Here is a 19,490-nt window from a genome sequence, read left to right as displayed (position 1 = left end):
CTTTGATGGATAGGTGGTAAAGAGGAGATTTAACAGAAAAATATGTTACTAAAGAGTTTTTAGAGCATAGATGCAGATGAAATTTTTTAATACAAGAGTATGGAATAGAAAAGAGGAACCCCTGAAAGTTGTGTGCTATGGCTAGCAGGAGTGATTTTTCAGTGAATTAATTTAAAAATAGGCCTAATAGCGTTATGCATAATTGTTATTGCGATTTGTCTTTTGATGGGTCTTCACACTCCATTGCATTCAGGAATAAAAGAAACTTAACGAATGTTATCAATGGTTCCATGTATTAATACTCTTCTATACATAAAAAAGTAGATGAACTGTTATCTCAATAGTTCATCCACTAAGAATTGGTATATGAAGATCAGAACAGTTTTCTGATATAATAATACAGTAATCAGTGCTTATAAATGGTAGTGTTTTGAGATGTGTTAAAAGTAAACTAAATTTCTAAGAAATTTTCTGGGATTAATACTAAAGAAATTAAAGTTATAAAATTTATAATTGGTTGATTTATACAATACATAATGAAAGTGTTAGTAGTTTTTATGTCTCTTTTTATGTAAGTTTTGTTTTTGTTCTTATTCATAGTTAAATAAAACATTTTGAGATAAAATTTCACTCATAATATCTAAGTTCGGTGAATCCCAAATAAAATAGTGTAATTTTATTTTAAATAGAGAATGTTCCTAGTAGATTTCGTCAGAGTGGTGATTTTGTGTCACTTTCACAACACCGTGAAGAGGCTAGCTCATTTGGACAAAAAACTTACAATCAGATTTTGGTGGATATTACTACTTCTTTCACTATGTTGGTGGCTATATTTTTCCCTTCATGTACTGGTAAGTAATAAATTGAATTGTTTGTAAATTAGATTTATGAACATAGATGTTATTCTTATTATACCAGCCTTCCATGGAGTCAGACTTGTCATAGTTGATCTTCACTATGACACATGCAAACTCATCAAACTTTGACTTCATTTGATTCCTCTTTTCTCCACTTACAAGCAATTCATTCCACTCACTGATGACTCTCCCCATTCAAGAAAACTTACTCTATACTCTCCTGCTCTTACTTTCCTTATACAATTTTCAGGTATAGACTCATGTTTATCCCCCCCCCCTCTCTCTCTCCCATTCTATAGAAAAATTTTTTCCACATTGATCTCTAAAATTATTTAAAATTTAAATATTGCATTTTAATTCATCTTATGCCCGTCTTACACGATCAATTTTTTTATCAATTTTCTATTTCAGTTATTTAATCATTTGAAAATTTACCATGCCAGATAGAAATAGATGTCAATTAAAGTTTGGGAATCTATGCACTAGGGTCTGCAAATTGCATTCTTTAAATTTATATATATGTGTGTGTGTGTGTGTGTGTGTGTGTGTGTGTGTGTGTGTGTGTGTGTGTGTGTGTGTAGATAGTATTTTACCTTGGGTATAATAAATGTTTAAGTATAAAATGTCAAGATGCCATCTTATATATAAGATGGCATCTTGACATCTTATATAAGATGTATAAGATGCCAAGCTATTTTAAACCTGGTTTTACTCCATTTCCCAAGTAAGCAAACAGACAAATAAGTCAAGTTTGCGCCTGCACATATTGCAAGTCAAGCTGACCCTCAAAGTAGTGCAAGTCAAGGCAACTCATGGTAAAGGTAGAATAAGCTCTGATCACTATTCTTAATATTTACCCTTAATGCACAGCCCATCTCCTTGAGGAGATGTATGATGCTATGTATTAAAGGCAAGGGGCCACTACCCAGACCGGTTTCAACCGTTATTGAGGTCTCATCAGTGGGAGCCAGGCTAGAAATACCAATTTTTTAGTAATACAGAGCTTATAAGTATTTTAACAGAACAAGTTACCATAAGGTGTTTTAACCTTATTAAATAGAAATCTCTGGATAAGATATAAATGTATTTTGCCTTGGGTATAATAAATGTTAAAGATGCCAAGCTATTTTAAACCTGGTTTTACTCCAATTCCCAAGTAAGCAAACAGACAAATAAGTCAAGTTTGCACCTGCACGTATCGCAAGTCTAGCTGACCCTCAAAGTAGTGTAGGTCAAGACAACTCATGGTAAAGGTAGAATAAGCTGTGATCACTATTCTTAATATTTACCCTTAATGCACAGCCCATCTCCTTGAGGAGATGTATGATGCTATGTATTAAAGGCAAGGGGCCACTACTCAAGTTTGCGAGTGGTTTAAGTGATTTCAAAGTGGTCATGAGACAACAAAAAGCCGGGCCATCCAAAAATTGTACTCAGCGAAGTTAACATCCAAAAAGTGCGCAATTTCATCAAAAAAAACCCGAAATCGTCCGTGAGATTCCTTGAAGATGAATTGGGGATTCCAAAATCAACTGCGCACATTTGACCAAGATGTTGAAAGTTTATTTTTCACTTGGTTAGACTATAATAAATTTAGTTTCATCCTTTATCCAAGTGTGAGCAAACAAAGTTTGCGCCTGAAAGTATCTTCAGGACTGGGGTAAGGTGGTACAACACCGGGAAACTCGTTGCAAAGGTGGAGCAAGCTAACATCACTCCTATCTCAGTATCTCCCATAATGCAAAACACATCTCCTTGCAGATATGTATAATGTTATGCATTAAGAGAAGGGCCACTACCCAGACTAGTTGCGACCTTTATTGAGGTCTCTTCAGTGGGAGCCAGGCCCAGAAGTGAAGATACCACGCAGAAGCATTAGCAAGGTCATCTCTACCTATAGGAGTTGCCAAACGTTGTGCCACCTTTTTATTAAATTACTCTGGATTTAGAGAAAGATGTTGAAAGTTTAGTTTTCGATGACCTTGCTAATGCTTCTGCCTGGTATCTCCACTCTACTCAAAGTTTTGTAGCAATTGATAGCAAGAATTCTTCGCATATGGCATGAATATCGTGATGCAGGCAGCTGGTCACTTTTGCACAAGAATGCACCATCTCATCGTTCGAACATTGTGAGACAGTTTTTGAGCAAAAACCAAGTTTGTGTGTTGGATCACTCACCATATTCACCTGATTTAGCACCCTGTGACTTCTTTCTCTTCCCCCGACTTCATTTGCCGATGAAAGGAAAGCGATACGACACCATTGAAAATGTTCAAACGGCAGTATCCCAAAAACTGATAAAAAAAAACTCATTTAACGAATTAATTGACTATGCCAAACACTGTATCAAAGCTGAGGGAGAGTATATTGGTTGAAATAAATGATTTGAATAATTATAATTGGCCTGTGTTTCATTTTCTATCAAAACTTTGGTTTCTTTTTGGACAGAGGGTGTATAAAATTTCAAAATCTTACACTTTGCAATATTGAATTGGCAGATGGACTTGCTTCCTAGCTCACTTTGCCTTTTCAGATCACCCTGTATAGTCACAATATCTGCTCTGCTCCTCATAATTCATCCTAATTTTGTGTCATCAGCTGCATGTCTCCATTTAAATCTCTCCTAGTATGACTAACATAAAAGTTCAGTAGCAACAGTCCCAAAACTGACCTCTTTGGTAAGGTAAGTTAGCCATAGCACTCTTTCTTAAACATCTCACTCTATTAAAAATCTGAGAGGCTAATATCACAAGATCACTTCAAGGCAATTGATCAAGAGTTTACTGCACCTGCTGAGATTGCTAGTAACAACCACAAGATAAGATTGATATTTTGTATTCACTCGTTTTGCATTATCTCTATTGTACCTGCATGCATGCAAGGCAATTATAGCAGAATAAAAGAGGTGGAAAAATTTTGTACATACCTTATTTTGATACTAGGATGTCTTCCAGTTCCATGATCCTGCTGAAGATTGTTTATAATGAGGGGGATGGGAGGAATGTTGTGTGTGTGGGGGGGGGAAATAAATTTGGAAACCTGGGTATTTTGTATTACTAATATATGTATATATATATATATATATATTATTGTGTTTAAGGGCGCTTTTTTTTGGAGGGGGGGAAAGGGTTTACTTATGCGGAAACTGGGGCAGGAGAGGGCATTAACGGGTGCAGATCATTTCGGTCGACTAACCATCATCGGAACATTTTTGGAATGACTGTAGAGCTATGTCATGACTGCAAGTTGAATCTGCCAAATAAGGGCATTTGTTGTCGCTAATGGCCGGAGGCGTGGCTTAATTTGTAAGTTCTGGATCATCCAACATCCGGAAATTAGGTAGGGCGGTGGACAGGAGTGCTTAAGGGTCAAAGCTGTATAACTGAGAGGAGACCTCCACATAGCCTTTAAAGGAATGCGGAGAACCGACCAGGGCTTCTGACCTAATGTTCAATCCTCACCTTCTCGTGGTGCACCCTGTTGGGTATCTACTTGGATACTGAACAAACGAGGATGGGCTGGCAATTTGGGATTTAGCCGACCAAATTGTATTCTTATTGGTTAAACCAAAATAAAAAATGATGGTACAACATGACAGAATTTCATGCCGGCTGGGGCGTCGCCCGGTTAAACAAGGCTCCCGTTGTTTTTGCCAGGGAACCAGGGCGAACAACGAAAAGTCACCTACTGGAACAAATCTGAAAACAAACCCCAACTCAACATCACCAGAGTTAAAGATCGGTACTATCAACGTGAGAAGCCTGAATGGCAAAGAAATGGAGCTTGCTGAGGAATTAGATAAGTACCAGATCGACATAATAGAGGTGACTGAAAAAAAAAAAAAGACCAAAACTGGCGAGATCTTTCTGAGCAATAAATACAAAATGTTATATTCAGGCAATGACAATCAAGGTAAAGAAGGAGTAGCCATAGTATTCAACACAAAATGCGAGGCTAATCTTCTTGAATGGCAGTCAGTCTCAAGTAGAGTAATGTGAGCAAATATGAGAATGGGGAACTGGACAATGAGACTTATTTGTACCTATGGTCCCACAGAAGGTTCTACTAAGGTAGAAGTGGAGGAGTTTTTTGAAGCTTTAGAAAAAGCAACTGACACAATGAAAAATGAAAAGTTGGTCCTTGTTGGGGATCTAAATAGCAGAGTAGGAAATGATTGTGAGACATACAAAAATATTTTGGGAAAATTTGGAGAAAAGAGCAAAGCTAATAGTAATGGCAAATATCTGTTGGATTTCTGCTCAGGACATGGACTGGTTATTACTAACACCATGTTCCAACATAAAAATGTGCACAAATTCACATGGAGAGAAGAGGCTAGGAATAAGAAAAGTCTCATTGACTATGTTATTGTTGATAGTTATGTTTTCTCCCTGGTGCAGGACACCAGAGTGTACAGAGGATTTGAAATTGGAAGTGATCACTATTTAGTCTTGAGCAGGATAAAATTGAATTTAATATTGAAAAGAATAACATGTAAGAAAGTTTTAAAGCGAATAAAAGTTGAGCAGCTCTCAGATATGAACTGTAGACTAAAATACACAAAGACTATTGAAGAAAAAAATGAAAGAGTTTGAGAACTGGAATCAAACCTTGGAGATTCAGTGGCAAACTCTGAAGAAAACATTGATTGATTCTGCCAGAGAAGCATGTGGTGAGGTTGTCTGTAAGGATAAAAAAATCAGAACTCCCTGGTGGACACAGGAAGTTAAAGAGACAGTGAAGGAAAAGAAGAAAGCTTATCAAAAGTTCCTGTCAAATAAGTCAGCTTATGCTCTTAGAGAATATAGAGACAAATGCAAGAATGCTAAACACTGTGTAAAACTAGCTAAACAAAAGCCATGGGAGGACTTTGGCAATAATATAGAAAATAAATATCAAGAAGGTGGCAAAATATTCTGGAGGTTGTTGAAGAAGATTAGGAATGGAGGAAAGAGTGCTGTAAAAGGAATTAGAGATGATAAAGGTGGCATGAAAACAGGAGAAAAAGACATCCTTGAAGTAGGGAGTAATTACTTTGAAAAACTGCTAAACGAAACAAGCAGTGATGATAGCACAGTGGTAAAAAACACTGACCAGGCATGCAGTCAGGAATACATATCCATACTTGAAGTAGAAAAAGCCATCAAAGGCTTGAAATGTGGAAAGGCAGCAGGAGTAGATGATATTCGACCAGAAATGCCGAAGTATGGTGGTATAAGAGTCTTACAGTGGCTGCACTGCATAGTTCAGAAAGCCTGGACAGAGGGACGAATTCCCGATGATTGGAGTAGAGCTCTCATGGTACCCATATATAAAAAGGGAAATAAAACTGAATGTGAGAATTACAGAGGTATTTCCCTACTGAGTGTTCCTGGCAAGATCTATGCAAGTATACTTGAGAAACGGTTGAGAAGAATTGTGGAAGAAAAGCTTGGTGAAGAACAAGCTGGATTCAGGCCAAATAGAGGCTGTCAGGATCAGATCTTCACTTTACGACAAATAGTCGAGAAAGCATGGGAATATAACAAAGATCTGTATTTAAGTTTTGTCGATTTGGAAAAGGCATATGAAAAGGTGCCAAGAGAGAAGCTATTCAATATGCTGCAGTTATATGGTTTCAATGGGGCATTATATCAAGCAATACTTAGTCTTTATTTGAGTTGTAAGTCAGCAGTTAGAATTGAAGGAAGTACAGGAAGATGGTTTAATGTTAAATCTGGTGTGAGACAAGGATGTACATTATCCCCTCTGTTATTCATTATCTATATGGATCACATTATGAAGGAAAGTGGTATTAAACATGATATCAAAATTGGAGATGTTAATGTCAGCTTTTTGCTTTATGCGGATGATGTTATACTTATCAATAAATCCACTACGAGTCTGCAAGATTCCTTGACTAAATTGAATAACTGTTGTAATAGATATGGTATGACGGTCAGCAATAAAAAGACAAAGGCAATGAAAATAGGCAGAATCATCGAAAATGTCAACTGTGTTGTGAATGGAGAACCTGTGGAACAAGTAAAACATTTCAGCTATTTAGGCATGATTTTTACTGAAGATGGTAAATTAAATATAGAAATAGACAACAGAATCAGCAAAGCTGGTATGGTGGGAAGTCAATTGAATAAATTCATATGGAATAAGAGAGAAATTAGTTGCAACACTAAATTAGCTCTATACAAGACAGTGTTCAAACCAGTTTTAACTTATGGATCTGAGAGCTGGGTCAGAAGTAAAACACTTGACCACAGATATGAGAGTCCTGAGAAAGATTATAGGCGTGAACAGATGGCATCAATGGCAATATCATATTAAAAACGAGGATATTAGGAAAGAACTTGACATTGTCAGCATCCAGGAATGCGTTAGCAGAGCTAATCTCAGGTGGTATGATCACGTAAATAGAATGGGCGAGGAAAGATTAGCAAAACAAGTGTTCTCTGCCAGGTTGGCAGCAAAACGACCCAGAGGAAGACCAAGATATAGGTGGATTGATATGGTACAAAGTGCTTTAGATGACAGAAATATAAGATCTGATAATGTTGGAGTCTTGACAAGTAACAGACTGATTTGGAGGTAAATTGTAGATAAGAAATTAATAATGATGTAATTTTTTTCATGTAGTACTATCATATCCTGTACATCCCTTGAGGGTACTTGGCAGGAATCATCCAGCATTCGGAAATTAGGTAGGGCGGCGGACATTGATTGAATTTTCATCGCATTTTATGGCAATAGTTTCGGATATTCTAAGCATTGTTTCATTGTCTTATTTGTCTGATTATGGCCTTGTTGATTTGGAGGATATATTTCAGTTCAAGGGTGTGAGCTGCAATTTCTGTCTTCCCTGAATCTTATGAACAACTATAAGTTATTAGTAATTCACTCCTCTAATGAAAGTATTCCCCTCAAGTGCTCACTTTAGTGAGTACAGGAGTGGCAAACCTGAGGTACCTAATGCTGGACCATGCCACATTTTGTGTAATATACATCTGTTATATTATCTGTAGACTGATCCCTATTCTCCTTTCGTTCCTTCTTGCCCCCCAATATTTCCTATTTGACTTTTCTTCATCTCTTGCAGTATGTTTAGCCTTATTAGTAGGCTAAACAAACAGAAAAGGCATTGGTAAACCACTTCATTGTATATTTTTCCAAGAAAATCTTATGAACAGAAACTTAAGTTATTGCAATATAGTGCTGGAAGATGGAACACCCAAATCGGAAGGCAATGAAATGGCTACTGGGGAAGAGCAGAAAGGAATTTCCAATTAAGTTAACAAGAATGATTAAGCTGAATCAAAGCCTTCTGGGAGTTCAACTTCTGATAGAGTTAATCTTAGAAGAAGATGCCTCTGCTTTACTGATTTACATAAAATAGGAACATGGAAAGAAGCACGTATAAAGGAAAATGAACTAGTGAAGAAAGAAATGAGAAGAACTCGAGTTAAGATGTTAGGAATCAGTGAACTGAGATGGACAGGAATGGGTCACTTTGATACTGATGATGTATTTCTCTGGACATGTAATACTTGAAAACCTTTGGAAATAGGGAGTAGCATTCATTGTTAGAAGAGAATAAAGAAAATACATTTTGGGTTACAACCAAAACAGTCTCCAATAGAATAATTCTAATCAGAATAAAGGCATATCTAGTGAATGCTATACTCATAGTGAAGATCATAATGAAATAAATTTTTATTGAAAATAGAAAATTAAATATGGAAATAGCAAAATTAGCAGTGTTGGAATGGTAGGAAGTCAATAAATTTATATGGAATAAGAGAGAAATTGGTCAATATGTTAAACTGGCTGTGTATGAGACTGTGTTCAAATCAATTTTAATGTATGGATCTGAGAGCTGGATTAAATATAAAACATTTGAAAGACTGGAAACAGTAGATATGAGAGTTCTGAGAAAGATTAGGAAAGTGATCAGATGAAATCAATGGCAGCATGATTAAAAAATTGAGGATATTACCAAAGAACTTGACATTGTTACAAGAGGCAATGTCAAGTTGGATGGTGACTTAAACAAAAAGAAAAGTGAAAGACCAACTTCTAGGTGGATTGATACAGTGAAAGTTATCTTAGAGGGGAGAAATGTAAAATTTGATAATATTACTATTATTAACACCAGACCTCTGAAATCAAGACTCATCATGTTACACACACAAAGCCTATCAAACTGTGCTTCAAACTCATTCAGTGCAATCACATTTACCACAATATCAGGCAAAGCACCTGTTCACATCCTCCTTATACAGCATTTGTCCCTTGGTTTTTATAATGATGAGGATATACTGGTAAGTGTCCAGAGAAGGCTGACTAATGTGGTGACTGGTCTTTGGTATGTGGGATATGAAGACAGATTGAGGGAATACAGGTTGCAAAGCATTGTGAATAGAAGGATGAGAGGGGGATATGATATGGACATTTAAGTTAGTAAAAGGTTGTTACCAGGTTAATGTCTCCCTGTTCTTTCCCCTCCCCATCCCATTCTATGAAAAATTTCTTTTGCAACTCAGTAACAACCTTTTATGAACTTAGTCATATTCCCCCTCTCTCTCTCTCTTCCATTCACAAGACTTTGCAAACCGCATCCCCCTTCATATCCCACATACCAAAGACCAGTTACAACCTTTTCTGTGGACTTTCTAACATATTCTTGTCACTATGCAAACCCAATAACCAAATCTATACAATAATCTATAGGAGGCCTTATACAATGCAACCAGAACTTCGTTATTTCTTCACATCTCTGCATCATTTGGTCGCCATATCACATAATCTGATATGGCAACTTCACAGTTTATGCAGTGTTACTGCTGAACATCAGATCTTTGTCCACCACCACTCCAAGGCATCTTACCTTCTCCACTTCCTCCAAAATTTCCACTTGCAAGGCCACATCTGCTCAATTCCTCATTATTCTCTCCAGTTTTGCATCATCTACAAACATTTGTATATCACCAGTTAAACACATCCATATATCATTAATATGCAAACTAAATAACAATAGTCCCAATGCAACAATATCCCTGCAGCACACTGCTAATGACTTGCTTCTTCCAGAATACTCCAAACCCACACACAAGTTGATGATACCTATCTGAGAGTCAGTGTTGACTATTCAGCTGATTAATCTATCATCCAATCCCATCTTCTCCATTTGAATTATCAACTAGTGGTGTGACAGTCTATCAAATGCCTTTTGCAAAACTTAGTATACTACTGTATATCCATCCTCCTTGCCTAATATATTTGTCACCTTGTAGTACGTAAGCAAGTTGGTAAAATATGACCTCAGTTTAACAGATCCATGCTGACAAGCACAGAGAATACTGCTATCATTAGCAGTATTCTCTGTGCCTTAACTTAACTACAACTTCAGATATACAGATCAGCCTGTAATTTGTAAATGTAACCTTAATACTGCCTTTGTGAAGTGGAACAATTCTACCTTCCCTCACTCCTTTAGGACTTGTGCTGTTGCAAGAATTTTTAATTGGGTATGTCAAGGCTGATTCTAACTCTCTGGAATATTCCCTTAAGACACACGGTGATATGTCATTAAGTCCTGTTGCGTTATTTAACTCGTCATGTACCTCTTACTCGCTCACTGGTATTTTTCTCTCATTTCATTCTCTACTCTTGAGCTTCTGATTTCATTGACGATGAAACACCCTGATGCACTGCTACTGAATATCTCAACTATGTCCTCTGCAGCATTTATCAATCTACCACTTTCATCCATTAACACATCATCTTGCATTGTCATTCTTTCTGCTTGCAACATATTAAAAAAAAAAAATGTAGGATATTTCTTGGCCTAATTTGCTAATTGCTTCTCTTACTGCACTTTTGCTGTCATTACCAAATCTGAAAGAATAAGGTGGTACTTTGTAAATGGCACAAAATGAATAATGATAATAATCAGTTGCACAAAGAATATAAAGAGTAGCCCAGGAGAGTGACTCAGTATACTCTTTGTGCAACTGATTATTATCATTATTCGTTTTGTGCCATTTCCAAAGTGCCACCTTATTCTTTCAGATTTCATGCCAAATCTCTTCATTTACCTATTTGACACCTACCTTATTCAACCTTTTGACCTTTGGCCACATTTACACATTGATGCTGTTAAATGACTTTTTGTCAGTTCCCAATCAGCATTTATTTATTTTTTACTCAACTCCTCATTGCATGCTATAGCTCTAAGCTGTCTGCTAAATTTCTCATAATTACCAGCCTTGTGATTCAACATATACTTGCTCTTATTAACCTAACCTAAATCTGCTTTTATTGAATTTAATTTGGGTGTATTAGGATTTCAAAAATTTTTCAAGTCAATCACAGTTTTAACTCGAGTATTTTTAGTGTAAAAATTAAGCAAAATAAATTTCTATAGTATATGAGCAAAACAAAATAAAAAAATAGCTCTAGTTGTTAATGATAAAAGTTTTCATGTAGGAATATGCTTGTTCCTGATCATATCCGTACCAACAATTGTAAAAAAAAAGTAAAAAATTTTAAAAAATGTAGAAACTATGAAAGTTTCTATGAAATTTGACCAGAGAGCTTATGGGAATACAAATTTTGTATGAAACTTTCATGATTTCTACATTTGGCTTTGAAATAATGATGGATTTAATATCCACTTGATTTATATAATTTTGCATCACCGAACTGAAGCTTTTTGGCTCTTTATTTTTAGTAAATACTTTACACACCGACCAAGAGTTCACTTACGAAAAATACACCTCTCAGACACTGAATTTTTTAGTACTGATTGATTAGTGGTTTTGACAAGGATGGATATATTCGCTTTTTTCTCCTAGATAACACTACATTTGATTTCAGTGGCTTTTCGCACAGGTTGAATTTCTACTTTCTTCCCTGTGTACAAAATGTGCATGAGGTCTATGGATGTGTAGGCCCCACCCGATAAGAGGACAAGTGGTGAATATTTGGTTTTTTATTTTTTTATTTTAGGTAGGAAGAAAACTCTAGCTGAGGCCTAGTGAAAATCACGACTCTTCCACCATTACTTTGCACGTTTATTCTAATGCTCGGTCTAGCTAGCAGCCCTTCAGGACTGCCGGATCTTTCTCTGCTGGTAGATCATCAATTCGATCTATGGGATTTCACATTTGGATTCTAGAAACTGCTTCTCAAACTGTGTCTTTACACAATTATTATCAATCATGGCAATACAATACTTCTAAATGAAACCAAATTTGAAGAGAAGAATTTCTAAGACTAGGAAAACTATTAAATGACAACTGGCCGAGGAAAGTAAAGCTTTTTGATACATTCACCCCATCAGCAGTCACAGAAGACAAAATGGATGATAAGTGTTGAAAACATAATGCAGCCACAATCAGACTTAAAACGCTCCCCAAATCTAGAAGATGCCTCATCCCAAGACAGCATCCGTCATACTTCTGAAGCACACACACAGAATTCCAAATAGTCAAAAAAAAAGAGGAAAATCACCACCCCTACAGAAGCATAAGTGTTGAAAACATAATGCAGCCACAATCGGACTTAGAACACTCCCCAAATCTAGAAGATGCCTCATCCTAAGACAGCATCCATCATACTTCTGAAGCACGCACACAGAATTCCAAATAGTCAAAAAAAAAGAGGAAAATCACCACCCCTACAGAAGCATCCAAAACAACAGAGATGGAAACAGACAATGTACTAAAGAAAAAGTACCCCAGTTATCCTAAGAGATAAAAATCACTGGACATCTGTTGTCACTTCACTGCGGTCTTCAGAAATATCATTTACGAGAGCCACTAATACTGAAGAAGGAATTCGCATCCAACCAAAAACTTCCACTGATTACAGAAAACTAACCAAATTACTGGATACCACACATTTGCACTCAATAGTGAGAAGAAACTCAAAGTTGTGCTCAGAGGGGTAACAGAATGAAATTCAAGCATACCTCCAAAACAGTCTTCAGATATGTGAAAGTCAGCCATATGCATAGAGCTGACAAAACACCATATCCCCTAATACTGTTTCAAATCAGCAAAGACCAGAAACACATATATGATCTCCAAACTATCTGTGATTTAGTCATTAAGACCGAATCATTAAAACACAAATCAACAATGACACAATGCCATTGCTGTCAAAAGTTTGGATTTCACAATGCTACTTGAAGCTAGATTACCAATGCATTAAATGTGGTGGCAAACATGTAATGATTGAATGCCAAAAACCACACCCACAACCAGCAAAATGTGGATCTCTGCCAACTGCAGAGATCCACATCCCACAAGTTAGTTATAGGGGCTGCACAACATTTCCCCAAAATCAGGAGGCACAACTTCAAACCAACAGACCCTCACAAGAGTGCAGGTCCTCCCAACAAACCATGGTCTCCACAACATGGAAGGACATATGCTGAGGTAGCAAGTCAATCCAAATAAACATGCTCTAAACCAGGAATACGAGATCATCAACCATACATTTATAAAAAATGGATATAGTAGAAAAACTATTCAAAAGACCAACCACTTCCCCTAGACCTACCTGGTGTATACCAGGTCCCTTGCAGCTGTAAACTGTCTTACTTTGGCCAAACAGGCAGGACAGCGAATATCAGAATTTCTGAACACAAGGACTACATCAGTTTTCACAAGTACGGCCATTCTGGTCTTGCAGACCATGCTCTGGATACATGCCACAGAATACGGTGGAAGAAAGCTACAGTAAACACCATAGCAAATATTAATATTATAATAAATAATATTAAACTTATTTAATAAGTAAAATAATCATTTCAACACGTTTTGTGTTCGTAAATATGAATGCTGATCACCGTGTAACCTTAAAAGAAATAGAAAACCAAAATCCTTCATCACAAGAGAAAGTTGATACAGCATAAAATGATCACAAAGAGCAGGTAAAATACCCACACTAAACCTCTCACTGTCTTATCCAGAAATCAGATAAAGGGATGAAGAGTCAAGGACGCATTCCATCATCAAATGAAGTTCCAAGTTCCTTAAGAGAGCAAAAAGTTTTTGCTCTCTTGAGGTTCTGAGGAGAACCAGCCAGTTTGAAACAGCTGTCAGGCCAGTGAAACCTTATCAAAATGGACCAATAGAAGGCGAATATATGGACGCTAGTGCAACTTGTAAATGCCAGCAAATGTATTCCTGTGAGCTCTCTGGTCAAATTTCGTATGAAACTTTCATAGTTTCTACATTCGGCTTTGAAATAATGCTGGATTTAATATCTACTTGATTTATATAATAGTTAAAAAAAAAAAAAAAAAAAAAAAAAAGTAATTTGTATAAAAGAAGTTTCTGATTTTTCTCGTTAATTTTCTGAAGAAATAACATAAAATTTGCATTTCATTGTAACCTCAATAAAATAAGAGTACTGATGATATATAAATAATGATAATAAAAGTTGCTCACTTATTCTTGTGGTTGTCTTTCATGTAGCTCCTAAGTGAAAATAGTAAATGGAAATTGCGAAGCTTATTTCGTGATGGAACTGCCCCTGTATTCTTTCTTCTTCGTGTAGCTTCCTCAGTGAGAGGGTGCAGCACCCAGTTCTCTCTGTTGGTGGCTTTCCTTTTTGTTTCTGCATAGCCATGCAATCCTGTCCATGATCTTATATCTTCAAGCTATGTCTTTCGTTTTTTGCCTCTTGATCCTTTTCCCATAATTTTTCCTTCTAAAACTGTTAGTATCCTCTGCCCTGCTGAACCTCTCAGTAAACGTCCAGCCAATCTCATCTTTCTCTGGTTCATTTTCTGTAATAAAGATTTCTGTGTTCTCATTCTCTGTAGGACATCTGTATTTGTCACATGTTCTGTCCATGGGATTTTCAGAGCTCTCCTATAGCACCACATTTCAAAGGCCATTATTATCTATTGCCTTACTCTCTTCTTGAATATCCAGGTCTCACTTCCATATGTGAAAATTGGCCACACTAATGTTCTTATCATTCTTTTTTTTTCTCGATACTCTCAGAACTTCTGAGCAGATCTTTATTTTTCCAGAATGCATCTTTACCTATGGCTGTTCTTATTTTTATTTCTTTATCTTGCTTTCCATCTGCAGTAAAGTAGGTGCCTAAATATTTGTATTCTGTTGTATGTTCAATTTTCATATTGTTTATGAATATTTCTGGCTCAGATCTGTGTTCTTTTGAGATTTTCATAAATTTGGTCTTTTTTGCATTTATATCTAATCCAAATTCTTTACCTTCTTCAATTAGTAGCTGCAGTAATTTGATTAATTTGTTTCTGTTTTCTGTTATTAAAATGGTATCATCAGCATATCTAAGATTGTATTTTATACCATTGATACTAATTCATATTTTTTGTTTTTCAATCTTTTTCATCACAGTCTCACTATAGATACTAAATAGATTTGGTGAAAGGATACAACCCTGTCTAACTCCTTTTTATTTTTACTACAAAAATCTCATTGTTAAACAGCTGCACACCTTTTGTTAACTCCTATAGGTAAAGATGACCTCGCCATTGCTTCTGCCTGGTATCTCCACTTCTGGGCCTGGCTCCCACTGAAGAGACCTCAATAAAGGTCGAAACTAGTCTGGGTAGTGGCCCTTTCCTTAATGCATAACATTATGCATATCCACAAGGAGATGTATTTTGCATTATGGGAGATCCTGAGATAGGAGTGATGTTAGCTTGGTCCACCTTTGCTACGAGTTGCCAGTGTTGTACTACCTTACTCCAGTCCTGAAGATATTTTCAGGTGCAAACTTTGTTTGCTCACACTTGGATAAAGGATTAAACTAAATTTATTATTATTTTTTTTATTTATCTTAAAAATATTTAAATTACATACCTAGCTGTCTACTTTTAAGAAGTAGAGTTGGTATGATGTTCAGTGCTGAACTCGGTTGATCTGAAATACGTAAAAGAGGATGAAGAACAAATATGTGAACATAGAGATGTATAGAAAAAAGAAAAAATTAGTGGCACTAATAACAGAGAGATATTGAATAAAACAGTGGATTTTGAAAGAGTAAAAATTTTGAAAATTTTTGAAACTGAAAGGTTAAAAGCTCTTTATATACTATGTGGTCTGAATACCAAAAACTACCTACCGAACTGCTTAACCAAAGAAACCTATGTCTACATCGTGTTAAAAGCTCATTTCATTTTCGTTTTAGAAATAAATTTATCCATGAGTTTGGGTATAGGACTGCTATAGGAAATCCATTGTTGCTTTCAAAATCTGTGATGTAAACAAATGAAATCTTAAGATTTTGCAATTGCCTCGCCTAGTTAACATCCATCTAGTTTCTCTTTTGATATTGTATTTATTTACATTGTATTTATTTATAAACCAAAAACTTCTATTTATTTTAAATAAACTTTTTGGTTTTGTATCAGATTTATCTTTGAAGTTTGTCCTCTGTTTACATTGAAATTTTGTTCATTATTTAGGTATAATGGCAGGCTCTAATAGATCCGGTGACCTTGCTGATGCACAGAGATCAATACCTACAGGAACTCTTGCAGCTCAGCTTAGTACTTCCTTTGTTTGTATCCTTTAGTATGCTTGCCTAAAAAAGGTTTCATAAAAAAATTGTTGGGTACACAGTTTAAATGTTGACCTCACACGATCCCATCATTTTGAGAATCTTATTTAAATTCCTTTATGTTAATTTTATAAATCTTACATTATAAAGAATATCCATTTGTTTTTCCTTAGAACTTGATGCTTAGTTTGAATTTTATCTTTATGATTGAAATTCCAACACCACTTTTAAAGAAGAATATCAAGTTATTCATGACTAATTTTTCACGGTATTAACAACACCACAAACACTTTTAACAACAAAGATGTTTTAATAACGCTTATATTTCGCTGATTTTCAACTCAGCATCATCAGAGCACAACACACATGTAAACGCGACAGTGAGTGAGTGAAACAATATAATTGCAAAGGACAAAAGATCTAAATTCCTATTTTTGGCACCCTCTAACGAGGGAAAAAAAAAAAATGTGCTATCCACCATCCAAGATTTATTATTGTATTTCATTTGTCATCTTCATATAAAATTATGCCTAGATAGTGCAGTTTTTATGTTGATCTCCTAATAAAAGGCTGTAAAATCATTTATATTATTAATAACCATGGTGAGTTAATGGCTAAATAATCTAGAAAACTATTTCTATATACCAAACTTGGAACTCTTTTAAGCCACTACTAGTCTCCAGTAAGCAGGATGGTGTCTCACGCCAGACAATGAAATTCATCTACCATCTAATAACATTTACAAAAAAAATTCATGCTTCTGTCATAATTTGAACCCACAGCTGTTGGTTGGAGATTGTATATACCATCCATGCAATTAACAGGCTGGCACTTGTTTGGTAGACTCACCATTGAAAATCCAGTTAATGTGTGTTTTGTGTTTAAGCCTGTTTTCATATCTTGTCTTACTGTCTAGTTGTTGCTGATTTTCATGCCATATTTATTAGAACAGTTATTCAACTTTAATACTAAATACAGTTACCAGATTTTTGAATTATGCTGTTTGCATAAAGTTAAAAATAAAGAGTTTAATACTTCCTATTTTCAGAGCAGGTTGATATCTGATTTTAATGCCACTTTCCTTCATAATAATCTGTTTAGGAGATAACTATACAAATAACACACACCTTTATCCTATTCTTGATTTTATCAGGCCATCTTCCAGTACATTCTTCAATTCTCAGACTTTAAACTTATGTTTATTGCTGTGGATAACATCCCATATATGGCATGTGGTATCAGCATTTTGAACAGCTTTTCCCTTAGCACAGGATCATATAGTAGATATGCACTATAACTATCCAGGAGGGAGAATGAGTGAGAGAATTCAGGCATTGGACTTGAGGAAGAAATGAGCAAGAGAGTTAGTGGTGATTGTGAGGATAAATTATCCAAGTGGATGAGCATGTGAGGGCAAATATCAGGAGGTCATTGAGAAGAATGAAAGATAACAGTGTAGTGGGAAAAATTGTCAATGTGTGCCAAGATATGACACTGATGAGTTGCAACGGAGAGCAAAAGTCATGAATGGTATGCTAGCGGAGCTGTGTGAGAAGGGAGTACAGTTTGTAGATATATGGCATATGTTTGAGGGAGGAATGAAATTATACAGGTGTTGATGGGTTGCATCGAAATGGCTTTGGAATAAGTGAACTGAAGAAAGTGTTGCTGAATGGAAGCACAGTGTGTGATCTCTGCAAGAGATGAAATGAAAAATCAGGAGAGTGACATTGAAGAGACAGAAGTTCTCACACTACTGACAGTGAAAACGTCAGTAGTGTGAGAGATGAAGAGAGAACAGGAATGCAAGAGGAACAGGGAAACAGGGAGGAGCCTGGGTGGACAGGGAGACATGGCATAGGGAGAACAGATGTTGAAAGTGACAGTTAATGTGTGTATCAAGATGGAGTATATTGCATTGTGGAATGGGAAGTTGAGACTGAGCAGATATGTAGTAAGTGGTGATAAAGGTGATTGGTGTGGTGGAGAAATCACAACCAACAAGTTGCTTGGATACGACTGGTTATAGACCTAAAATGAATTACTGTGTTTGTTTAGTACTTTAGTTTACAAATGCTAGATGTATCAGAAATAAAAGCGATGAAATGGTTTCACTGATTGAGATTTTTGTCCCAAAATCATTGGAATAAGTGAAATATTGTTAAATGCAGATGATATCATAACGGAAATTTTATTTATTTATTCATATGGAGTTTCCTCCCTTTTTTTCTACCCTGTCCCTACTGGGGCAAGTGGAGCCCCCCTCATGTGGGGGTTAAGTAATTATGACTGTAGATCTGTGTGTGTGTGTGTGTGTGTGTGTTCACAGGGCCAGTTTGCCTGCTTGCGGGATGAAAAACCCCAGATAAACTGGTGGAAAAAACCCTGCTGTCCATGCCCAAGACCGACTAACTTGGCTATGGCTGAGGAAGATCCTTAAGCCCCTCACGTCAGCAATGGGAATCGAACCTTGGACACTCCTTCTCCAGGCATATGGTTACGAAGCGCAAAGCGACTAGGCTAACTGCGTGAACAATAACAGGAATGGAAGGATACAGTATACATCTTACTACTCTAAATGGGTTTTGAATATTTCTCTTCCATCTACTTAGTCTGTCCTTTCTCTGGGTCATTTCTCCTGCAGTCTGGCTTGCCTTGCTTTCTTTGGATATTCTCATTTTCCATTCTGTGAATATGTCCAATCTATTTGAATTGTGTTTACTGGATAATTGTATTTAGTTTATTTAATTCTTAAACTTTATTGTTTCATTTGTTATCTTGTCTCTTCTGATTTTCCTTTCTATCTTCCTAAGAAATCTCATTTCAATGGTTTGTATTTGGCTGGACTGTTTTTCAATTAATGGCCATAACTCACAACCATAGGTCAATAAACTGATTGGTTCAGGTTTTTCATCCCACAAAACAGTCAAGCTGGTCAAAAAACATCACAATTTACAGACATAATAATATACTGTCCTCATAGACTTCAATGGCTTCAGCTGTATTTCCAAAACAAACTGCACTGTTGTATTTGCATGCAGTTTTAACAGCTAAAGGCAATCAGAGATTATACAT

The 19,490-nt window shown here is 36.1% G+C and overlaps 1 protein-coding gene across 1 annotated transcript in view; it reads left to right on the top strand.

Moving 5' to 3' along the window:
• LOC150103500 (solute carrier family 12 member 4-like) overlaps positions 1–19,490 on the top strand; it is a 336,194-nt gene that overhangs the window by 128,792 nt on the left and 187,912 nt on the right. The window contains exons 9-10 of the mRNA XM_090397527.1: positions 690–851; positions 16,321–16,415. Of these exons, the coding sequence (XP_090253653.1) occupies positions 690–851; positions 16,321–16,415 (257 nt within the window). The remainder of the gene's footprint in view (positions 1–689; positions 852–16,320; positions 16,416–19,490) is intronic.

Source organism: Typopeltis vanoorti, chromosome 9, assembly GCF_054136105.1.
Source record: "Typopeltis vanoorti isolate ZY-2024b chromosome 9, IOZ_Tvanoo_1.0, whole genome shotgun sequence".
In the NCBI taxonomy this organism is placed as follows: Eukaryota; Metazoa; Arthropoda; class Arachnida; order Uropygi; family Thelyphonidae; genus Typopeltis; species Typopeltis vanoorti.
The sequence above is the reverse complement of the archived record's forward strand: the minus strand, read 5'-3'. Positions and strand labels throughout refer to the sequence as shown.